General features: G+C 35.3%; 5 protein-coding genes and 1 long non-coding RNA gene across 6 annotated transcripts; 2 read left to right on the top strand and 4 right to left on the bottom strand.

Moving 5' to 3' along the window:
* Positions 1–755: 755 nt before the first annotated feature.
* Positions 756–3686, bottom strand: LOC18026992 (nucleobase-ascorbate transporter 2). Its single transcript, XM_006410498.2, has 12 exons — positions 3318–3686; positions 3124–3221; positions 2850–3026; positions 2664–2764; positions 2503–2578; positions 2362–2421; positions 2084–2268; positions 1902–1998; positions 1638–1783; positions 1448–1539; positions 1285–1362; positions 756–1202 (listed from the first exon to the last, which is right to left on the bottom strand). Exons 1-12 carry the CDS (start codon positions 3406–3408, stop codon positions 829–831), a joined length of 1575 nt encoding a protein of 524 aa, XP_006410561.1. The 5' UTR covers positions 3409–3686; the 3' UTR covers positions 756–828.
* A 1068-nt stretch (positions 3687–4754) lies between these two features.
* Positions 4755–6543, bottom strand: LOC112081481. The gene is made up of 4 exons (XR_002896546.1): positions 6323–6543; positions 5649–5770; positions 5281–5556; positions 4755–5069 (listed from the first exon to the last, which is right to left on the bottom strand). It is a non-coding gene; the product is annotated as an uncharacterized LOC112081481 (long non-coding RNA).
* Positions 6544–9276: 2733 nt separating this feature from the next.
* On the top strand, positions 9277–10965 carry LOC18026991 (CBL-interacting serine/threonine-protein kinase 13). Its single transcript, XM_006410497.2, has one exon. It carries the CDS (start codon positions 9277–9279, stop codon positions 10792–10794), a length of 1518 nt encoding a protein of 505 aa, XP_006410560.1. The 3' UTR covers positions 10795–10965.
* Positions 10966–11344: 379 nt separating this feature from the next.
* On the bottom strand, positions 11345–14126 carry LOC18026990. The gene is made up of 4 exons (XM_006410496.2): positions 13997–14126; positions 12542–13467; positions 11667–12443; positions 11345–11591 (listed from the first exon to the last, which is right to left on the bottom strand). The coding sequence occupies exons 2-4, from the start codon at positions 13364–13366 to the stop codon at positions 11553–11555; spliced, it is 1641 nt and encodes a 546-aa protein (XP_006410559.1). The 5' UTR covers positions 13367–13467; positions 13997–14126; the 3' UTR covers positions 11345–11552.
* A 376-nt stretch (positions 14127–14502) lies between these two features.
* Positions 14503–15738, bottom strand: LOC18026989 (uncharacterized protein At2g34160). Its single transcript, XM_006410495.2, has 5 exons — positions 15540–15738; positions 15269–15317; positions 15062–15124; positions 14909–14973; positions 14503–14811 (listed from the first exon to the last, which is right to left on the bottom strand). The coding sequence occupies exons 1-5, from the start codon at positions 15657–15659 to the stop codon at positions 14716–14718; spliced, it is 393 nt and encodes a 130-aa protein (XP_006410558.1). The 5' UTR covers positions 15660–15738; the 3' UTR covers positions 14503–14715.
* Positions 15739–18766: 3028 nt separating this feature from the next.
* Positions 18767–22870, top strand: LOC18026988 (protein SCAR1). Its single transcript, XM_006410493.2, has 9 exons — positions 18767–19136; positions 19328–19491; positions 20039–20162; positions 20255–20351; positions 20452–20519; positions 20602–22192; positions 22273–22368; positions 22457–22561; positions 22657–22870. Exons 1-9 carry the CDS (start codon positions 18982–18984, stop codon positions 22714–22716), a joined length of 2460 nt encoding a protein of 819 aa, XP_006410556.1. The 5' UTR covers positions 18767–18981; the 3' UTR covers positions 22717–22870.
* The last annotated feature ends 992 nt before the right edge of the window (positions 22871–23862 follow it).

Below are 23862 nucleotides of genomic sequence, written 5' to 3'. Positions count from 1 at the left end.
AGAATGTATAAGAAAAAAGTCAATAATTAATTGGTCCTTAATTACCTTTTTTAATATATATATTTTTTATAAACAGACCATTGATATGATATTGACAAATGTTTGCATTTCAAAAAGCAGATAAATAAGAAGATAATAAGCTCAAATATTTTTTGTTAATAAAAAAGCTTAAATATTTATACAACTATAGAGGAAAACTATTTGAATATGAGGACAAATTTAACACATTAATTACTTTAATAAAAATAGATTATGAATCACATTTAATCTATTTAATAGAAATTAATAAAAGAAAATAAGATAAGTATAATCTTAAAATCAATGTATGTTGTAAGAAAAACTCAAGATGTAAATTCAAATTTAAATTATTGGTGGTTATCATGAAAAGAGAATGATATTGTTGGCCGATTAAAGTAAACCTACTAAACCAGTAAAACCATTATAGACTAACCTTTTTTTTTTGTTCGGCTCCAGCTCCATTATAGACTAATCTAAAAAGTAAATACTAAAAGCTCCTAAACGAACTAGAAAAGGCAAAAAATGAAAGAAGCAAACATGAATAAGCAATAAATGGTGTCGATTAGAAACCCATTTTTGGCAACAAGCTCTAAAATGTAAATGACATATTACCAGTTGCCACCCACCCAACCTAAACAGCTAAGGTTTGCGTAGGAAGTGATATTGAAATGATCCAAAAAATATGATCTTTTATGTTGAGATCTTTCATTAGATTAAAAAGAATGATTCAAATTGATAAAATAATAAATATTGGGTGATGATTAAGTCACACACAAAACACAAAATCTGAGTCCAAAAAAAAAACAAAACTTATGAAGGAGGGAAGAAACGGTTGAGGTTAAAAGGAAGAGTGTAGAATTCTTCATTTCTGCTATCTCCTTTGAAAGTTCTGAACTTAGCCCACCAAGGCAAGCCTCTGTCTTTCGCGCTGTCTTTATAATCTAAAGTATTGTCCAAGAACACTGCGATCATCAGCGCCACCATCGGTGAAGACAAGAAGATTGTGTTCAAGAAATCATTGAACCAACCAGCATTGGTGTGAGCAGGACCGTGCAATGCCTTCACGCTGAAGTCTCTGAAGTATTCAGGAATCGATAATCCTAAGAAGAGAGACACACCCGTGATGAAGAGGTTTCTCAGGGAGTTCATGTTTGTGAATTGCAGGAAAGATAGCCCAACAGAAGCTGTAACACAAAGAAAGCTTGTGTTAGATCAAGTTTTTAGTGATCCTTAGCCACAAACTCTATATATATCTTTACTACTGACCAACAAGACCGAACAAGACGCAGTACACTGCTGCAAATATCGTGAAAGGTATTGAAGCGAACAAGGCCCCGAATTTGCCTGCAAACAGAAAAACAAGAATTTTTATGAGAAAAAAAACATTTCAAAGAAGCTTAAACTGGTTTACGGAGATGTGGAATTTGACCTAGCATTGAGAAGAATATCATAAATCCTGCTGAGATTTGAATAACTCTTCGGCTTCCAACTCGGGTGCTTCCAAGTAATCCAACATTCTCTCTGCAACATTTGTAAGAGTGAAAAAATCCATGAGACAAAATTGGTCCAAGAAATTGAAGACTATAGTCTGAGAAATCATTCACAGTTTTTCTGCTTACACAGAGACACTTGAACCACTTAGCGTTCCAAATAAACCATTTAAGAGGATCCCAATGCCTTGCCAGCCAATTCCACGGCTAAGAACATGAGGTGGAGGTGGAGTGGCGCTCGCCAGTCTTGCAGCAGCTTTGAAAGCTCCAGTTGACTGTCACATTCAAAAGATAACTCTTTTAGGACATTCTCACATCAAGAAGATTCTTCTTTAGACTAGAACTAATCTTGATTCTAGAAGCATAACTAATCAAGATTCCGAGGGACATTACCTCAATGAGTGAGACTAAAACAGAGGCCATCATAGCGAAAGCATGACCAGCATCGAAGCTAGGTGCTCCCCATTGAAGTGGATAAGGAATCTTGATCCTAAAGAAAGTCAGGGGGAAGCTTATTAAACACTATGATCAACTCTTGAATATTCTTAGGAACTATTAGGATTTGAGAGACTAACCAAGGAGCAGAAGAAATGAGATTAGACATATCGGTTCTGCAGTTTACTTGCGTCTGATGCGGTCGGTGTTTGTAAGCCCCACTCGCTGTCAATAGATGCGCGTAAGCCCACACCACGATCATCGCTATAATCATAGCAAATCTCTCCACCACTGGGAATTGCCTGAACTGAAAGTTCTTCAGATACTGCACATAAACATATGAAATAACAATATCAGTTAAATAAACATAGCTAGATTGTATCGGAATCAGAGAGACTTATGTGACATAAGTAATAACCTGAGAGAAGATGACAAAGAGGATAAGCATTGGGATTCCTATCTCAACACAATTACCCACCTACAAACAAAAACACTATAAAATAAGAACCAAAAGAGATGATTTTTCGAATCTTTAAAGAGAGAATCCGCAGTTATGTACCACTGGGAATCCTCTGTTGAAGAGTCCAAAACCCGTTAATGCGATCACAGGAACCATACCAACAGGACTAAAGAATCTGAAAAAGGGTCACATGAGGTATCATTAAAGTCTACACCTTTACATGATAACAAGCAGTGATATGTGCATAGATGTATACATACCTTGAACAGATTGCCCACATCTGGCTAAAACCGAGGATGATTTGAACGCTAGATGCAACGATGATCGCGCCTTGTACAGCTCTCATTGTACTTAGAAACCTCTACTCAAATTTCAGATTCAAACATCAGAGTTAAGACCTTCAGACAGAAGCAGCAAACACTATACCAAGAGAAGAATAAACATACCAAGTGTGGATCTTCGATACGGGTCAAAGAAGAGTCGTGGATGATTGAAATGATCGGAACCATGAACGCATAAGAGCCTCCGATCACAGTTGGGAGACGGGTCCCAAATAATGTTTGAAGAAAAGTGTTAACACCTTGAATGAAGAGCAGTGTCTGAACAACTCTCACTTTATCACCCTAATCAGATTTTTGACACATCAATCTCAATCAGAAACACAGACAGAGATTCGTCGGATTAAGAAACAATGGAAGAATGTAAGTAAATAATGCTCACATCATCTCCACCCATCATAGGAACAAGAAACGAAGGGATCATCACTGCAGTTCCTAAGGCCAGTATATAATGCTCGAATCCTAAAGCTATGGCTTCTCCTGCAATAACATCATCATCACCATCTAATCGAAACTCAGACAAGTTTTTGCCTAAAAGAGCAGAGCCAATCAATCAAATGGTTTGGAGGATCGTACCCCATGGAGGGTTTGAGTCAATGCAGTACTCTAAACCCTGAAGCTGATCCATTGGTGGGTGGCTTATCTCCTCTGGCTTTACAGGATCCATGATTTTAGAGTAAGAATTTATTTAAAAAAAATTTATTTTATTTCTTACAATCGTCTTCTTTTCAGATTACTTGGCTGTGTTCAGTAACATAAGGAGCTCATGAATCAGCTAAGAATCAGGAAAATCAGAAGGGAGAAAAGGATCTGAATGACTCAAGGAATGGTATCTTATATAAATAAAAATGAAAAGTGAGAAAAAGGTGTGTGAAAGAGAAAAAATGAGACAAGGCAAAACGAAAAAGCAAGCTTTTTTCGAAGTTGCAGCTGAGTTAGAAGAGAGCTTTTTGGTAGTGGTGGAAATGGTGATGGCTAAGGATTTTATATGAATAGTGAGGGGTTGAAAAAATAAACAACCGTTGAAATTTTGTTTACCAGAAATGCCCCTTAAGGAACTGCCAAAACAGAATACTACCGTTACACTGTTGGGTTGGTAAATTATGTTTTCTTTTCAACTTTACACATCAGAGAGTCACAGAGTCTTTTAATGCATTAATTACGTTTCTGCACTGAATCTCTCTTCACTTCGTACAAGTGTCTTGAATTAACTAGTCTTGAATTAAACCAAATGCTAGTTAGTTAAATACTCATTAAGGAACCACAGTTATCTAATAATCTATACTCCCTTCGGATTTATTTAATTGTCGTTTTAAGGTTATGCACACAGATTAAAAAAATATTAATTGTATTAGCTTTTCAATATAAAAACATCATTAATTATCTATTTAAATACAATTCAATCAATAATAAAACAAATTGCATAGTAAAAATAATCTTAAAAAATAAAAAACTAATAAATGTTGCATTGAAAACTGAAAACGACAACTAATTTAAAACAAACAAAATTCTCTAAAACGACAACTAATAAAAAACGGAGGGAGTAGTAGAGTAGTGGTAACTTTGTATTTAATGTTCCCCATTCCTTTTCTGTCCACTTTCAAGTCCTTAATTCGTTTAAATAATACCTGAAAAAGTGTTATCATAAGATTTTCATTTACAACTAAATGTGATAACTTCATTAATATACATTTACCTTCCTTTTTTTTCCTGTTCCTAGTAAGTTATAATTAGCATAGTATACAGAAGCCAAAAATAAAAAATAAGTTAAGATAATAATAGTATAGTTGATGATCGATTAAGAAGACTTGACCTTGTCCATGAGGAAAGAAAACCGAAGTAGAAAGGTAAAAGAAACGTTATGATTGTATGAAATAATGAAAGTGAAGTGTTTTCGAAAAAGAAAAATGAACCAACCACTTAACAACATCTCTTTTACTTTAATTTCTTTATTTTTCACTTTGAACTTATTATTCATAAACAAAAATTATCTTGGGTTCTGAATAACAACATGGAGCCAGGAGATGGGTCCAAGACAGTCCAGATGTAAAAAGTGTATCTGACTGAGACACTCACGTGCGTCCCGAGAAGGCGAGAAGGACCAAATTTGGTCATTTAGATTATGGACATAAAAAAAAACAGAAACAGTACAAAACTCAAAATGCTTTTGCTAACAAAACACATACCATATATAACAAGAACTTGTCTGGTTTGTCTCTAACATCTGTTGACTGCTACAAGAACCAAACGGTGCCGTTTTATGACTGTGGGCAAAAGGAATTGTCTTGCTCATGTCCTGACTCCTGATCTTATTTTCTCCATTGTTGCCTGTGTGATTCAAGATATCACATGGTTGATTTATTCAAGTACATTTGCCAATGAGAAATATGTTCAAAAAGGGAATAGAGAAATGTTTGCTTAACAGTACAAATATGAGTAAACCCCAAAGAACCAGCTTTGACATAAGGACTTGTCATTTATACTCTCAAGTGGTCCATGTTTCTTTATTTACAAATGAGACGAAGAAAATGGGTCTTACGAGAAAGCTGTGTATCCAGAATCAGCAATGACATCTTTTTGAACAGCTGCATTAGACCAGATTCATGTCACCCTATACTTGATTAAGGCAAAAACCACAGAAACGAAAAAAAACTTAATTATGCGAGGATCCATCTCATAATCTCGTTGCACACACTCAAGCTTGTTCTTTGATAAAATATCTTCTCCCACTCCGATTTCATGTTTAGTTTGCCATCGAGAGCCATGGAATATATCGGTATAGAGGAAAACCTATTACTACCTAAACCTGGATGTCCTGTAAATGTGGTCGTATTCCCCAAATCAGTCAACTTTTGAAAAAAAAAATAGTACTTTTTTCTCTCTATGAAAGTAGAATCTTTTGCATACCTGAGAACTGGTGAATGGTGTGAGACTGAGAATTGTCCCCGGAAAAGTCGAGCTTTTGTTTGTTTTTTTTGGCATCTTTGTTCCTTCATTTCCCTATCACTCTTCATTTCAGCTTCGGCAATCTACAAATCAATAAGGATTATTAACTTATGTAGAACTCCTCAACAACATGCAGAGTGATGTGCAGATGTCAATTAGATCATATTCATGAGGGTCAATTAACACATCTTTACTGAAGTAAGACCCAATCTCATCAAATATCTTGGAACCTCACTGCATGCAACAAGAAGTCTAGGCTCTCCTAAAAAATCTGAAAAATTGAAACTTTTGCATATCTTATTCAGACTAAGGAACTTGTCAATGTTCGTCTTCCACAACGTCCGAGTATAGACAATGAAGTAAAATTCAAAGAAAAAGAAAAGAGAAACACAAAAGGTAAAGCTCACTACAATTGCAAAGACTATTAAATAAAACTGAAAGATCAAAGTGTGAGAAAAATGAGGGAACACACAGAAATTCAAAGAATTTTCAGAACTCAGAAGAATCAAGTTACAAAACCTTCCAATCTAAATCCTATCGATTTGCAGAGGGATCTAAAAAGCCGAAAACACCAATCTAACTTCTTCTAGATTAGCGACTTGAATTGATACATAAAAAAAAAAAAAAAAGCTTACTTTCAGCTCCTCCGAGCACTTGTGTTTCGGTAGAGGAGGAAGAAATGTATCAATTAAATAGCGTTATCAGTGGCATTTTCCCCAGAAATGTATCATCGGTTCTCTCACAAAGCCCTAATCATCCGATCCGTAGACTCAGTTCTCGTTAGTTCTTCGCCAAGGAAGAATTTTATTAAGCAATTGTATCGGTCATCGCTAAATCCAATACGTCCACAAAGATTAATCCAGGATGTTCATCCAAATCTTTCTTAACTACAAAACCGAACCATAAAAACTTAACCATTCGCAATCGTCCGGTTTCATAAGGAAAACCAACTTCGGTCCTAATCAATTCTATTCTTAACCAATTCTTTTTTTTTTAAAGGGTTAATTTTTTGGGAAAATTCTTCACCAATTCTTCCTGCATGCCTTCTCAGTATTCACAAATTACACCTACATAGAGAAGATTGATGCTCGAATTCAAATCGTACAATCATCAGTAAAAGGGAGATACCCGAAAAATGTAGGATATCTACATACGGATACAAAAAAACATCTACCCGGTTCACGGCTTTTTTTATATGAACGCAAAAATGGCATTGTTGTTTCCACAAATAGCATATGAGATTTAGGTTATATACTGTGATTTAATACTCTTCATATTATGACTCATAGACAAAATTATCATAATAAGTTCTATGATTCTATATAATTATCTTTCTTGTATGGTCATAAGTGATACAAGAACTAATTTTTCTACATACGGTTGTTCAATGCATGTAAAGCAATGTAAATGGCGTGGCTTAGGATTTAGTTTTTTTTTTTTATATCAAATGGGATTTACTTATTTATGGTTATGGATAATGCTCAATGTATTGCATTCTCTGATCAGACTAGGATACAGATCATTCTGTTTGTGCAATGACTCAAACAACTCATTGACCTTGCTCGCAAAAGGAAAGGATATCATTCTCTTCGTCGTGATATCATTCACTTATTTAATTTTTTGGCTTCTACACATTCACTATAACTACGAATTTTGAATACTTCTTTTAGATAATTTGATACATAAAGTTAATTAACCATTATCCAAACAAATGTATTATCTTAACGTGGTCTTCACATCGATTTTATGTTCTTCTGTCACGAGGATTATTTTCATTAGTTTATGTATATTACAATATTTAACTAGGTGAATATCCGCACATAACGTGCGGATTTTTCTTTTTAACTATTTTCAAATCTTATATAAAAGGAAATATAATTATTTTTTGTTATGTATGTTGTATATTATTATAAAAATTTTATATATATTAAAAAAATCTTAAAAATTAATTTAAAATACAATATCATAAATATAAAAACAAATATAATTATTATTTGTGATGTGTATTATTAGTATGTTATTATAAATAATTTTAAAAATTTTATCAAAAAAATAAAAGTTAATTTAAAATGTAATATCATAAAAAAATTAAGAATTATATAAAATTATAATAAATATCAATCAGTATCAATCAATTAATAAAAAATTGTTTATATTCTTTGAGTGGTTTAAAACTTGATATTAAAATTTATTACTTTTTTAAAATAAATTATAACTTTAAATTATAAAAGTGACACATGTCATCTCCATATCAATTTAAAATAATGATGTGTCATTTTAAATATAAGATACTAAAACAAAAATATACGTAAGAGGAAAGCTTTCATCGTGCTTGCATTTTACGCTTTTAACATAAGTTCTGTATCTATTTCGCGGTTGAGCTTTTTTGTATGAGAGTCGTAAATATGCATTAAAAAAGACGAATATTGTATACCTTTTTTTTCGCCAAAAGGATGGATACATTTGTTCGCACTAATGTATCAATTAATTGAATAAATTGAGTTTTTTTCTAACAGGAAATTTCAAGTCTTCTGTTGAGGCGGCACCCGGATTTATTAATCAGAAGAACAGATTATGACATGAGATATTCTCCTAAAAATGCATTGATATTCGAAAAGGTAAAAAAATAATTTAAAGTGTTGGTAATTGGTTTGACGGAAATTTCTTTTACATGTGTGTTTTATTTTTATTGATCTGCTGCTGTTTTCTCCTACTACAAATGTATTATAAGTATATTAATGGCCTATCACCATTATTATCTTACGATGATACCATTGAAACCATTGTCAACAGTTATAATTAATGTCTGACCAATTGATTATTTTCCATCCAAGCTCATCACATTTTCAGAATAAAGTTTTGGACGATAAAATTATGCACTCAAAAATAGTCAACTGGAAATTCAAAAAGAAAGTGGAAACCGGGATTGGAAAGTATGATCGCTATTTGGAGTCTTTGTAGCTTTTGGCTTTGGTGGGCTACGTGAAATCCACGACTTACAGTCAGCACCGACTCAGCCACACGTGGTTCCCACAAATACTCACTTATCATAAAAATCCAATGTATGATGTATAGTTGATGTATAACAACATCGTAACGAACTAAATGATCTGCTTATCGATCATCAGCCCCATTTGGCGTTGATAAGTCAACTCCATTATCTGTCCCTTCAGAAAACAGAATATGTAATAAATTTGACTTTTAGGCCTTACGTATTGGATAAAAGACATTAGTTTAATACATGTCCCCTAAATAATCCGAAACTCCGGCCAACGTGTTCACTCGCTGGCAGAAAAAACAGATTTGGATAAAATTCCTCATCAGTTTAGCTATATTTTAAATTTTAAAAACAATAAAAGAGATGACTTTTCAGCTTATCGAAAAATAAACTAATCTTTTATCCAAAAAACAAAACAGAATAATCTCAACTCGAAAACGGTTATAAAAGGGACACGAAAAGGCCAAGTTAAGACAACATTACCACCGAGACAAAACAACCCCAACCATACTTTATTCTCGTTTGGTCCGGTTTCCGGTGTCGGAATCAGCAAACAAATACATTTTAAAGGTAGCTCCTCTCAGCCCATCGATGGCTCAAGTCCTATCTCCGCCGGTGCAACTTCTGCCTTTAACCGGTCAAAAGCCGTTACAATTTATGGCCGGTCTTCTCGGTCGAATCGTTACAAAGGACGCGAAGAAAGAGATAAGTCCAGAGAGTCCGAGGAGTCCGAAGACTCCACAAGGCTCTATTCTCATGGACAAGTACGAGCTAGGAAAGCTTCTTGGCCACGGAAGCTTTGCTAAAGTCTATTTAGCCCGGAACATAAACTCCGGCGAGAATGTCGCCATCAAAGTCATCGATAAAGAAAAGATCGTGAAGAGTGGAATGGCCGGTCACATAAAACGGGAAATCTCGATCCTCCGACGCGTCCGCCATCCTTACATTGTTCACCTTCTCGAGGTTATGGCGACGAAGACAAAGATTTACATCGTGATGGAGTACGTAAGAGGCGGAGAGCTTTACGATAAGGTGGCTAAAGGACGGCTTCGTGAAGGAGTCGCCAGAAGATATTTCCAGCAATTAATCTCCTCCGTTGCTTTCTGCCACAGCCGCGGTGTTTACCACCGTGATCTCAAGCTTGAGAATTTGCTTTTGGACGACGAAGGGAACCTTAAAGTCTCTGACTTTGGGCTCAGCGTCGTCTCTGAGCAGCTCAGGCAAGATGGAATCTGTCAAACGTTTTGTGGGACGCCTGCTTATTTGGCGCCAGAGGTTTTGACAAGGAAAGGTTATGACGCTGCGAAAGCTGATGTTTGGTCTTGTGGAGTGATCTTGTTTGTGTTGATGGCTGGTTATCTTCCCTTTGATGATAAGAACGTACTTGTTATGTACAAGAAGATATACAAAGGCCAGTTTCGGTGTCCTAAATGGTTTTCTCCTGAGCTTACAAGGCTCATGAACCGGATTCTTGACACGAATCCAGATACAAGAATCACTATACCAGAGATCATGAGGCATAGATGGTTCAAGAAAGGATTTAAAGATGTCAAATTTTATATCGAAAACGATAAGTTATGTAGAGAAGATGACAATGATGAAGACGATTCATCATCTTTGTCATCAGGCCGATCATCGACTGCTTCAGAGGGAGATGCAGAGTTTGATGTTAAAAGGGTTGATTCAATGACGAGACCCGCGAGTCTAAACGCATTTGACATCATATCGTTCTCTTCAGGATTTGATCTTTCGGGTTTGTTTGAAGAAGGAGGAGAAGGAGCGAGGTTTGTATCTGCTGCTCCTGTGACAAAGATCATATCGAAGCTGGAAGAGATTGCGAAAGTGGCGAACTTTACGGTGAGGAAGAAGGATTGGAGCGTGAGGCTAGAAGGTTGTAGAGAAGGTGCTAAAGGACCGTTGACTATTAAGGTTGAGATCTTTGAGCTGACTTCATCTCTTGTGGTGGTTGAGGTGAAGAAGAAAGGAGGGAAGATAGAAGAGTATGAAGAGTTTTGCAACAAGGAACTTAGACCACAGCTGGAGAAACTGATGCATTACCAAGCAGATGAAGTTGAAGAAGCAATGTGTTTGCCACCTGAGGTTGAATAGAGACCCAAGTTAAAAACAAGGAAGGTCGAGAGAAGAAGACATAACAAGAGAAGGTGTATTACCATAGAACGACTATTAACATTCTTTGCTACTATACCATTTATTTGATTTTAATTGTTCTGCGATGATGATGTATATATATGAAAGTGAGAGTTGTAATGGGAGTGATAGGAAGATCAGAGAAGAAAACAGGTAAAAGGAAAGAGTGAGTGAGATCCTAAGGCAGTTAGACGGTTTTTGCTGGCAATTTAAAGGCCAGTTTTTCGTTGATTATTGTACATGTATCTCTAAAAAAGAGACGAGCTTAATGGAAATTCTTTCTCGGCCTTCCCCTAAAAATATGTCTTGTTCATCCTAATATAACTCACCTTTATGCTTCATCAGAGAGACTATATGTTAAACTGAAATGTGTACAAGGTTACCTATAAGACTTTGCTGTATTCTAGCCTTCGTAACCTTTATTAGTTAGCACCTGACTGGAAAAAGTTACTTTGGAAGAACAACAGGTAATTGTGTTTAGATAGAAATATGAACATAACATTTACTGGGAACAAATGTTCTTCTTATTAACAAGGTAGGCAACTGACAGATATGAAAGTATAGCTACATATGTAAATCAATCTGAGGGGTTACTGGTGAAGTATTGTAAGGCTCACAAAAGAAAAAGCGAGTTTCTTACGCCTATGAACTTGTAACTGAGCTGAATCGAAATTCGACCTGATGATCTCAGGGGTCAGATCTTTGGAAGCTTCAAACTGTTAAGTTGTGGATTGACAAGATGAACGAGAAACCAGTTCCTGCATGCAAAGATGGGTTAGCATTATCGCCTTATAGTGTTTCTTAATCTCCAAGGGAAAATTTGAGAAGCTTACTTCAGAATAGCGTATATGATCTCTCTGCATACAAGAAGTCTTGACTATAGTTTCCCACTTGGTCACACTTGTGGAGTTTTCTTCGAGATCCTTTTTTTGGGGATGAAACAGATATCTCCGTGAAGGTATCTTCGAGCTTACTAAAGGCAGATTACGGAAAAGCCAAGAATCAGAAGGCTTTTTGGGTGTCGGCAGAGCAAGTGGAGACAGATCACAGCCACTGTTATTCTTTTCCAACTCCTCTGCCTTCATCTTCTTGATTCCACTGCTAATACTTAAAGTTTCTAGAGCCTGAAGCTCGAGAACGGCTTTCGGTTTCTTTCCCGCCATTTCTGGTTCCTCTGAAATTATTTCCATGGTTTCTGGCAAGATCTTGACATTCGAGTTACCCTCATCGTTGCTGGTCTTTGGACAATTCTCTGTGTCAACATATAATGTCTTTTCCATGATAGAGCTTGTAGACCAGTCAAGTCTTGTACTTTTTGGATAGAGCAAGTCTTGAGGCTTGCTATTGTTTCTGATATGCTTGTTCAACCTGTTAGCTCTCATAATCTCCGCTTCCTTACGAGTCCCAGGGTGAAGAGGGGAACAGTTTCCTACACTGCGATACGGTGACATACAGCCAATTTGTCTGTAAGGAGATGATGGCATACTTGCAGTAGTCAAGTTTGATTCAAGTTGTTCAGATCCAAAGTTAAACTTCTTTCCAACACTTGGATGTATAGGAGATTGAACTCTACTTCCCACCTTTTGCTTATATATAGAATCAAGAGCGAGCTGAAAACATACAAGATTTGATTGATATTCAGTGAGAGTCTGATCAGATCTATATGATTGCTAAAGTGAAAAGGAAATGGATGGGTTTGAGAATAGACCTTTTTCACAGATTGAAACCGAGATTTCAGTTGAGCGACCTTGCTTGACTTCACTTGATCATGGCTTGAGGTTCTTAGGGAGTAAGGTTTCTCTTTAAGACCATGCACTGAGCTCAACATGCCAAGTGAGTTTTTAAAGCACAGTTGTGGTGACATACCACAGCCTCTCCTAGAAAGATACTCAGAAGCTTCATCGTCATCTTCATCTTCATCGCTTTCTTCATAATCTATGTCCTGATAATAAGATGGAGTAGTATTATACTCATACCTTTTAGGAGTTGCACGATTCTCCGCTGGTAATATATCTCTAATTTGTCTTATTGGTTCATACATAACGGGCATTGCTTGTCGCTTCAAAGCATATGGAGGTTGTTGCTCCACAGTCATGGATTTCGCAGCAGGTAAGAAACGATTCAACATGAAATCCCGAGACTGAGGATCCTCGGATGATGGCATTGGCGTTTTCGTTGCTTCAACATTACCATTAATGCTATGCTTTAGAGACAATGTATCAAGGGCATCAGAGAATACATCATCATCACTTTCTTCTTCAACCTGTTTACCCTTTGAACTATGTAGTCTTCTTGTCAGGTTTCCATCAATGGCTTTCTCCACGGGACATGTGAAAGGGACAGAGGCAGATTCCGGAACTCGATTTAAGTCCGTGTCTTGGACAAGAACAGGAACGGAAGGAGATTCACTTGTCTTGGACTCATCATCATCAGTAAGCTTCTTTGCCATGTTTCTGCGCACAGACATTGCTGTTTTCTTCATCTGCCTTGTCGAAAGAAGAGGTGCATCAAAGTTAAGTTTCCTCTCGGACATAGAGCTGATCAAAGTGTGCACGAGAATCAACCAAAGCCGTTAGAAAAGCTTCAGATATCGATGAGCTCAATGTTGACTCAGCACCAACCTATGTCGTTTCTCTGCAAAACGTAATTAATGATGTTCACAGATTTCTAAAACAGATCTGGAAAACCAAACATAAATAATATTAGTTGAATGATTAGTTAATTAATTATACACACTGACACACATGAACCAACGACAAATCTAAAGAAACTTACAAAAAGAAAAGACCTGTCAATGGACTTTACTAGAAACTTTATTTAGTTTTTTAATATAGATGCGCTGCTAATCTTTCGAACTCGTGATTGATCAAATCATTGGAAAGAGTTTTTATGGACAATTCGGTGATGGAAAACGACAGAGACTAAAGATTGCGATTTTATTCAAAGCAATATAGGAAATAAGTGCAATGCATGCCTGAATCTTTGTCAATGAAGAACCAAGAGTGAGAGATTTCACAACTATTTCTTAACTTAGTACTACGAAATTCCCAGAGATTCAACAAATAATCAACTGAATATCATGCAAGGACGAATCCGTTTAACATTTCAAGAAAAGAAAAGGAGACTAAGAACGCAATATGAAATTATACATCAGGAAACTAACCGGGAAAGATGGAGGTAACAGCTTTCGGAGTCTGTAAACGGGTCTTCTCTGCACCGAGAGAGTGTGTGAGTGAGACGAGAAAAGGGAGACACTTGAGTTTGAGAATGAGTAATCACAAAGGCATCATCAGAGAGAGAGAAAAAGAAAGATTGAGTAAGCTTTTGGTTTTGTGTACATTTTTGTGCCGTGAAGTTGACGGAGACGAAGATGGAATTGAAGAATAGAAAAAGGAAAAAGACAAGTCACGAGAGGCTTGTGTAAATGTTTCCAAGTCCCAAATTGAGTCTACCCAAAAATAATCTCCAAAGTTAATTACTTTCATAGCATCTCAACCAATTCTAGAGATATAGCGTGTGACAGATATCAATTTCTTTTTTTCCTTTTTACCTAACTGCTTAATTGCATCATATCATTACAGATTTTACCTTCGTTAATGTAATCTTGCATTTTAATAAAGAGGATGAACATAACAGAATGAAAAGATGTTGATAAAATTTAAGGCCTGGTTGTTTTTTTTCTTCTTTTTTCTTTTTTGTCAAGAACCCATAATATCTTGCTATAATCAAGTATTGTAAAGTGTAACAAGTACAACAAACCATCTAAGATAACATCTCAAATTCAGCCAAAAATTAATAAAATCAAACAAATATATAAGCACCAAGACGAGAGAAGAAAGACCATGAAACCAAATATATATAAAAAAAAAAAAAAAGCTACGTTCAGCTCTGCACCTGAGCTTCTGCAGCTTCTTTTTCTTCATTGGCTGCAGCCATTAGTTCATCAAACTTCTCCGACTTCACAAGCGTAATTTCAATCTACCAGACCAAATACAAAAACAAAATCAAAATTAATAACTCGAGAAAGAGGTCACTGACAATCATACCAGAACAAGTTTGCTAGAAAAAAAACTACCTTAACTTTCTGCACAGGACGGCCCCTTGAGTCATCTTTAATCTCCACAGTTGAAGTCATGATCTCTAATATACAGGAAGAACAAAACAAAGCTTAGTCGGCGAAATCTCCAATCCGTATAATATGTTAAATTCAAGACTAGAAAATACTTACTCTTTTCGACAGCAAAACCATTGTTCTTCAGTATTTCAGCGATAGTAACAACGGTTGCAGTAGCTGCACAATATGTTGAATTGAAACTTAATTAGCATGAGAATCCATCTTCTTTTGACAATTTTAACTTAATGAAGTCAGTTGCATCTTTAATGAATCAAAAGATTGCTTAGAGCTTATAAAGAAGAATGTTAAGAACATACATACCCATCCCAAGGGCAGACAATTCGACTTCATTGTACTGCTGCATATACCTCTAAAACAATACCAAAACAAAACTGAATCAATCACAAAACACACCAATCAAAACTAAAACCTTTGCGATTTCCAGAAAAAAAATTGAGCCTTTTGAGTGGATAAAAGAAACCCAGTATTTCACACACAATAAACATCCTCAATCAAAAAACAGATCGTCGAGTCCATAAATTTCAAGCTTAAACGACGAGTTCCATAGCAATCGAGGGGTAAAAGTGTGTACCTTGGCGAGATTAACGTAGAAGAATAATGGCTTCTTGGTGTTGGAAACCTGAATCCGGTTCTTCTTCTGATCATCAACGGCCAAGTTCATGTTGTTCACTCCAGCTGTGATCTCTTCCATGGAAGCTAATTCGGAAATCGTAACCCTAATTGTTTTTTTTCCCGATAAAAGGGGACGAGCAAATAAATTAACAGGACTGGAGAGGCTTGTGAGTTGTGTGACCCAAATCTCCTTACTCACAATCCGGGTCTACCCGGTTAGTAAATCGGGTTTTTGGCTTGAGGAGTTTTTTTTTTAAATCCTTTTTTTTCAAAGGCTAATTAATTCTATTTTACTAGTAACTACATTTTACTAGTTTACACCCAAATATAATTAACTTGATGAAATTTCTTTTAAGTGCTAACGTGTTGCTGATCTGAAATAGATCAGTGTTCAGAAGCTTCTATAAGCTTTTAGTATTTCCAGTGTACCAAAAGAAAAAAAGAGTTGGGCTGACTTTGGGCCTAGAGATTTCCCAACAAATGTATTTGTTGTTATCTAAATTTGATGACGTGATTAGTTTACAAGATGGCCATATAGATTTCACTGGTTTAAGATTTTATCCCATTTCACAGGATTGAAATCGACAAATCAAAAGATTAATGACTAACTAAAGTTAAGTATGTCACCTCGTTTTGGCGTTGAAGATGAAGGAGATCGAAATGGCTGAATCAAATGTATTATATTTAGACCTTAATGGTGACAATCCGAACCAATATAAGAAGAAAATAAGAGAGAGGATCAACATGAAGAGGGATCTTCTTCTTCTACAAAAACAAAAAACTCTCGCAAATATACTCTTGTAAGTTGTAATGTGGAAGAGAAAGTTAACGTCTCTTATTCAAACTTAATCTGTATGTGAAAGAGAAAGGATCAGTATGTGGAAGGGAAACGTCTCTTATTCAAACTTAATCTGTGTGACAAAATTTGAACTTTGATAAAGTCAAAGAGTGAGTATTTAGTAATTAAGAAAAATTAAAAATTGTACACATTGTCTATAGTCCAATTGCGTGTGTGAATCACCTCCAATCGTCGAACGTAGTATTTTATAACTCAATCTTAACTGTATTGAAAAACTATTATAAAGCCTAATCTCATATCAAGCAACATGGTAGCTTGTATGACTCTGAAACTTGTGTATAATCTTCTATATGGAATTTAGTTATTATCAATGGGCTCAAATATAAATTGGTTTTTTGGAATCTTAGCATTTAAGAAGTGTTTGGTATTAAATGAGGTATGGACTATAACTAGAACATTATCCACAACCATGATAAGAGTGTGGCCTATCAACAAGAAGGGCTCTTTGTGATGGGAGGATCATGGATGGATGATGGGTTTGGTTATACACTCCTATAGCTAAACAGTTTTTTGCTACTGTTATAGCTATTTCTAGTCTAATTATTACAAATTAAATATTTGATCTTACGATCTCGTTTTTATAGTAATGTTTTATAGTGTGATTAAACAAAATGTACTGTAAGATATTTCGATGTATAATTGCTTTATATCAATACTCTTATTGTCAATAAATTATCAGCCAATTGCCTAGTCAATGAGTTGGATTCTGACTACATATAAATTATCTTATTAGAAAGTCTAAACTGACGAAATCACCTGCTACAGATCTTATAAATCAATATCATATTTTGAAATTTTCGAAAAACAAGAAAAATTACTATCAGGTAATAATGCGATATCTAGTTAGGATATGATTACGGTATCATGTCTTAATCCGACACCGTACTGTATATGCCACGTTTTATCTGAAAACAACGCATTGGTGCGATCGATGGCATTGGAACCGAATTTTGTTTTACTTAATTCAAAGAACGAATATAGTTTTTTTTGTTGGAATGTATATATTTGTAACATAAATACTCTGTAAGATAAAATAATGCTACTACATTTGTAGCATAATAGATTCAAATATATGAGATAAACGTTTGTGGATTATAACGCCAAAGAAAAAGGAAAACGAGAATGGTAGGTGAGTGACATGCTAATGCACAATAAAATGATAATCTCTAATTAAAGTACGTAAATATTGAGATTTTGAATAATATTATGATATACAAATATTTGAGATTCAAATTCGAGAACATGCATGTGTAAGTTCAATAGTAGGTCAAATGTATTTGAAGATTCAAAGTTTTTTACATTATAGGATAATTAAATATGAAAATATGAATAACTAATGTATGTTAGAACATATGAAGTCAACCGGAAATCAACGGATGCCTAGGAATCTTATTGATCAAAGCATTTGCTTTCATTATACCAATGTTCGTTTGGTTTGTATACAAAGACTAATTCATATTACAGTTAACTAAAAGAGTTATTCATATTAGTTAACTAAAAAATATTGATGGACAGAACAAATGTGAAAAGGTAACAAATGATAAATGAATGGGATTAAATTAATGATTAGGTAGCATCCATAAATAAACGACTATGACTAAAAGTCATGGATGGATCTAAGCGCATCACTTATTTAATAATACTATACCTACCATTCTACCAAGGACGATAGAATTGATTACTTTTTTTCGACAGAATTGATTACTTCTTTGTGACAAAAATCAAAAGAAGAATTAATTAGTTCTTCGTGTGTTTACATATTGATGATAGAATTATTTTTGTTTTCGACGGTATATCTTTGATCCAGATGTACATTATATAGTAATTATTAATATAAACACAATTTTAGTATCAAATAGTATTAGTGTTTGGGAACACGACAAAAGAGATGGAGTTAATGAGTTGCTTTGATTAATGGGAGTTAGATCCTAACAACTCTAGAAGCACGGATCTAAATGTCCTTAGTGCATGATTTATATTTTAGTATTGGACTGGGTCACTGGTCACACATCCACATGCATGTGCAGCAGTGTGAGTCTCAAAGTGTAAGCAGGATATGGATACAAGAATATGTTCACTCACACGCACACACATGACTAGCAATTAAGAATTAAGATTGTTACCCATCACCAAGCTGGATTATTAATACCAAATAAATATTTCATTCCATATGATACAGACAGTGTACACTTGCTAGTTCCTTTTGGTAATACTCGATAAACCGAAGGGTGATTTTGGTAATACTCACTTAGTTTTTTTTTTTGTTAAGTGAAATTGGGAAGGAATGGCTTGCGGTGTTGGCAATGTCTCTCTCTCCCTCTCTCTCTCTTTCTCTTTACACCAAAGAGCTTTTTGTAACCTCCAAATTTTCCCTCTCTCTTTTCGGCGGTTAAGCTGCCTCAATCTCACCCACCAGAGAAGAAACCCAGAAACTAAACAACAACGAAAATTGAATCTTTCTCTCTAATCCTCGAAACCCATTTGATAATTTCTCCTATTCTGTTGATGCTTTTGAAGAACAGTTAGTTTGTGAACAGAGCCAATGCCGCTTGTTAGGCTCGAAGTAGGGAATGTTTACGGTTTAGGGCAAACGGAGCTTCACAGCAACGTCGATCGTGAAGACCCAAAATCGATTCTCGACGGCGTCGCCGTTTCTGGACTCGTTGGAATCTTACGCCAAATCGGTGATCTCACCGAGTAAGTCTTCAAGTCAACCCCAAACTCTCTGTTTCTTTATAATTGAGTTAATTACTTAGAAAAAATATTGTTTTTTTCTTAATGTAATTTGATTTCAAGTGAAAATCCTCAATTTGCTGTGTCTGGTCTTCTCCATTCGCTTAGTTTATGGGTTCTACTCAAATCTTAATCGGTAATTTTATATGCCTCAGGTTTGCAACAGAGATTTTTCATGGGATACAAGAAGAGGTTATGATTACAGCTTCAAGAAGCAATAAATTGAAGATGAGGCTGAAGCAAATAGAAGCTGCAGTTCCTTCAATTCAGAAGACAGTGCTTGCACAAACAAACTACATACATCTTGCATACACTGGAGGTTTTTTTCTCTTTTTGTCTTGTTTCTCTTGTCAATCTTCTGTATTGTCTAGATTCAAGCTGTTTGATTCTTGATTAGGCTTCACATGTGTTCTTTAAACAAAATTATATCCTCTGAGTTCTATGTAGGCCCAGCTCACATGCCCATTTTTTCACTAACTTCTTTACTTCAAATAGTCTTCTGAGTTTAGATTTGTTGATGGCAGTAGTATTCTTTGACAATCACATGGTGAAACCTACTAACTCACTTCCTTTTGGATCTATATATCAAAAAAATGTGAAATTTAAGTCATAAATACATGAGCTAATTTACCTTGGTGAAATTTGGATAGCATTGATGCACTAGTGTTTGACAGGAGAACTGTTTTAAGTGTTGGTTTTTCAATCTCGCTTCTCTGTATAATCTAAGGAGGCATAGATACTTAGAAAAAGGCTAGAATTTATTTGGTATAGTGAATCAATTGAGTTTATTTGGTGTGGCAATAATATGTAGAAGATGATTACTACTCAAGAATAGTGAATCAATTGAGTTTCACATGCTGTTTCAGGTCTAGAGTGGCATCCTCGTATACCAAATGTGCAAAATCAGTTTATTTACGATGACTTGCCACAGTTTATAATGGCTCCGTATGAAGATTGCCGGGAACCTCCGAGGCTGCACTTGCTAGACAAGTATGTGTATATAGTATATACCTTTACTCATTTTTGTTTTTTGTATACTATTTCAGTTTCTGATATAACTGATTCTTTGCGGTTCTCTTCAGATTTGATATAAATGGTCCAGGGTCTTGTTTGAAGCGATACTCTGATCCTACTCATTTCAAAAGAGCGTCAAGAGCTTCTAAACTTCCAGAAATTAAGGTTTGTTTATGGAGATTAAATCAGTTAGATCATATTTTGGTAGAGTTTCTTCTTTTTAATGATTATTATTCTGCTTACTAAACTTGTATGCACGAAACAGAAGAAAAAATCTGTGCAACGGAGTCGAGATATGTCACGTGTTACCTCAATGGCTAACCAGAGTGACAGGTAAAGATACATTGTGGATTTGACATTGTTGAGAGTGCGTTTTGTATATGACTAAGAACCTCAACATTGATATGATTTGCAGGAAGACATTTACTTCTTTAAGCTTCAGTGGAAGAACTTCTTTCTCTAAAACTGCATCAACGATTGAAATTGAATCGAAATCCGACTTGCAAGATCATCGTTCTTGCTCTTTCGATTCCAGAAGTGGTGTAGAGAAACCGAAGGGAGTGTTTTCTTCTTCAAGGTTTACACCTGGCTCCCGGACCATTGCTTCAGTTCTTTCTGAAAGCGAAAGCGAAGATGCAACTGATAGTCCTTCTCAAGATCTAACAGCTCGTGGCTCTTCTTGCGTCAGTTGGCATGAGAAATCTGAGATAGTGAAAACCGATTCTCTGCAACGTGCAACAGATGCAGCTCCTGAAGTAATGGAGACGAGCTTTGTCGTGGATGCTGAACCGGTGTCAAGACTGAAAGAACATAGAGTGGTTGAAGCAGTCCAAGATATCAAACCAAGGGGAATGGAAATGGACAGTGAAGATGAAACTGAAAGCGAAGGGGACGATTTTGTTGATGCGCTCTACACCATCGATTCGGAATCTGAAAATGATCAAGGGTTCCAAACCACTGAAGAGGTGCAGAAGAAGATTTCAAATGAGATTACAGAGGAAAAGTTGGATAACTTTGTGTGTGAGCAAGAGACAGAGAAGATTTCTAACAACTTTAGTGATGATGAGGAGACAATATGTGCTGCTGCATCCGATCTACATCTATTATCACCGGTACACAAAGCTGATGAACTGGTTAATCGTATGAGCAATGGTACTCATAGTTATTCCAATGGCTTCTCAAATCCATTGTATGATATTAATGGTATCCAAGAACATGAAGAATCAGAAGATGAGATTTCTTGTGACACCGAAGCGACGAAACTATGGACTAACGGAAATCTGCTGGGACTAAAACCATCAAAACCGAAGATTGAAGCTGAAACCATCCCAGAGAATGATGAAGACATTGATGCTGCAACCTTCCAAGACCCCTTGAGAGAAGCTAATAAGGCTCCTTTTGATTGGTTTACTTCATCTCCTCCGCTTGATCACATGAAAATATCTTTCAATCCCTCAGAAACCTTTCCGAGTTCTGAACTGAAGCTGAAACTTCCTGAAGAGTATACGTTTTCTTCCTTCCAGTTAGTGCCTGAGACTGCTGCTACTTCGCTTCCTGATTCTGATTCAGACAAGGACACTTTCTGTAGATCTTCTTCTTACATTTCAGATAACAGCGAGAATCACTCGGCGTCAGTCTCTGAGCAGCAGTGGGAAGAAGAGTCTTGCGAAATCCTTGAAAGCAAGAACCAACGAGAGCTCTATGATTCTTTCCACAGAAACAATGCTGAAGCTTCTTCTCTCTCAGCTCCATCTTCACAGAATAAAACATCAAATGGTTATTTAACAAGAAATCTCTCTTACCTCCAAAATCCAGCTGAGCCTTTACCACCGCCGCTTCCACCGTTACAGTGGATGGTTTCGAAGATACCATCGGAGAGATTCGAGGATAACAACAAGCAAACTCTAAAGGACACTCTCATACGCGCATTCGAGCAGAAAAATTCATTATCTGAAGTCAAGAAACAAGAACCAAACATTGTCACTGCTTCTAATCAAGAAATCAACGTATGCAGAATTCAGTTTTCAATTCGTTTTTCGATGTTTTTTTTTTCGTTTATAAGGAGTTTTATGTGGTGATTGATTAGGTACATAAGAAGAACAATGTGAGTGATTATAAGCAAAGACATGGAAACGCAAAAGAGACGGAAGCTGGAGACTTCTTGCATCAAATCCGAACAAAAGTGAGCAAAGTTCTTGTTCCACGTACTAGTCCCTTCATATATTATTGCATTTTGGTATTTTTACAAGATCCTTTTTGAATCATAACAGCAATTCAACTTGAGACGTGTGGTCACGACAAAGACATCATCATCAGAAACTAGGATGAATACCAATTTCAGCGTTATTCTAGAGAAGGCAAACTCCATAAGACAGGTTTCAGCATTTACATTTTATAATAACTCTTTCCATTTTTAAGTACGTACCATTTTTGTCCGTAAAACATTAACATTTCGCACTTTTGGTCTCAGGCTGTTGCAAGCGACGATGGAGATGGCGAAAGCAATACATGGAGCGATAGCGACACGTGACAACTGAGTGCAATTCACTAATAGAACCACCACATTCATTCCGTTTCTTATATGTTTATTGTGTGGTAGATACATATATATAGGTCGATTTTGTTGTACGTTTTATATGTATCTTCGACTATAAAAAGTAGGTTTCTTCAAAATAAAATTTCAAATAGAATATGTTTTGTCTGAATCTCTCGAGAATTCATGTCAATCACCTTACTACAAATTTGGGGACAAATTTATATTTAGTGTCTTCTACTCAACCGTGTTTGGATAACAACATGGGATTAGGATATAATAACTTTCTAATCTTAAATTAACAAGTCGTACAGAAAAGGTTAGGTGGTAGCTGTCTTGTTTTTGTTTGCTGAAGCAAATAAGAATAAACTACTACAGATTAAAAAATAAATAAAAAATCAAAGGAATATTTATGGTTTTTTTATTTAGTTATACATTGAAACATGAGTTGGCAAAAATGAGATCTCGGAAAATAATTTATATATACAAGTACTCGGAACCCTAAGCCGTGAAGTTCGCTTATGTTCTTTTAAATTAAGTTTTTATACTTGATTCGATTTACTAAAGAATAAAGATTCTGTCATTGTTTATGGAGTATTACTTTCTAAAAGTTCACTTTCTAGAAAATAAACATTTGGGACGACCAAAAAAAAAGAAATGATAAAAGATGAAGTTAATCTGTTAAGAGTAATTGCAATAAAGGGTAATAGATGTTATCAAAATTAAGAGATACCTTTTGAGTGTAGGTCCCATAGAACTATTCACTATAAAAAGACTATATCACCCTTATTCTCCAAAATTTTGCTATATCACAGTTATCACGATAATTTTTTAATTATTATCAATATTCTAAATAAATTACTGTTAATATACATATTATGCTGATATTATTGTTAATATTTTATATAAATTATGTATAAATATAAATATTATTGTTATATTATTGTTAATGTGTTATATTTCTCGATTATTAGTGTTAATATTTTATATTTAACAAATATTATTGTTAATATGTTAATATTTTATTACAAAATTTTGGAATTATCACGTTATAATTATCTGATATATTTGTTAACATTTATAATTATCATATATATTTGTTAACATGTTAATATATTATATGATAACAAAGTTAACACAAAT

The sequence above is a fragment of the Eutrema salsugineum genome, unplaced genomic scaffold (assembly GCF_000478725.1).
Source record: "Eutrema salsugineum unplaced genomic scaffold, Eutsalg1_0 scaffold_10, whole genome shotgun sequence".
Classification (NCBI taxonomy): domain Eukaryota; kingdom Viridiplantae; phylum Streptophyta; class Magnoliopsida; order Brassicales; family Brassicaceae; genus Eutrema; species Eutrema salsugineum.
Note: the sequence above shows the minus strand (reverse complement) of the source record. Positions and strands in the feature narration are given on the sequence as shown.

Coding starts and splice junctions, on each gene's coding strand:
- LOC18026990 (XM_006410496.2), bottom strand. CDS start 13,366: ATGTCCGAGAGGAAACTTAACTTTGATGCACCTCTTCTTTCGACAAGG. Junction 12,444..12,541: donor GGTTTCAATCTGTGAAAAAG/GTCTATTCTCAA, acceptor GTATGTTTTCAG/CTCGCTCTTGATTCTATATA. Junction 11,592..11,666: donor ATCATATACGCTATTCTGAA/GTAAGCTTCTCA, acceptor CTTTGCATGCAG/GAACTGGTTTCTCGTTCATC.
- LOC18026992 (XM_006410498.2), bottom strand. CDS start 3,408: ATGGATCCTGTAAAGCCAGAGGAGATAAGCCACCCACCAATGGATCAG. Junction 1,999..2,083: donor CTCATTTCTTCTGCTCCTTG/GTTAGTCTCTCA, acceptor GACTTTCTTTAG/GATCAAGATTCCTTATCCAC. Junction 1,540..1,637: donor AGTGGTTCAAGTGTCTCTGT/GTAAGCAGAAAA, acceptor CAAATGTTGCAG/AGAGAATGTTGGATTACTTG.
- LOC18026988 (XM_006410493.2), top strand. CDS start 18,982: ATGCCGCTTGTTAGGCTCGAAGTAGGGAATGTTTACGGTTTAGGGCAA. Junction 19,492..20,038: donor ACATCTTGCATACACTGGAG/GTTTTTTTCTCT, acceptor ATGCTGTTTCAG/GTCTAGAGTGGCATCCTCGT. Junction 22,369..22,456: donor TGCATCAAATCCGAACAAAA/GTGAGCAAAGTT, acceptor GAATCATAACAG/CAATTCAACTTGAGACGTGT.
- LOC18026989 (XM_006410495.2), bottom strand. CDS start 15,659: ATGGAAGAGATCACAGCTGGAGTGAACAACATGAACTTGGCCGTTGAT. Junction 15,318..15,539: donor TCTACGTTAATCTCGCCAAG/GTACACACTTTT, acceptor GTATTGTTTTAG/AGGTATATGCAGCAGTACAA. Junction 15,125..15,268: donor ATTGTCTGCCCTTGGGATGG/GTATGTATGTTC, acceptor CATATTGTGCAG/CTACTGCAACCGTTGTTACT.
- LOC18026991 (XM_006410497.2), top strand. CDS start 9,277: ATGGCTCAAGTCCTATCTCCGCCGGTGCAACTTCTGCCTTTAACCGGT.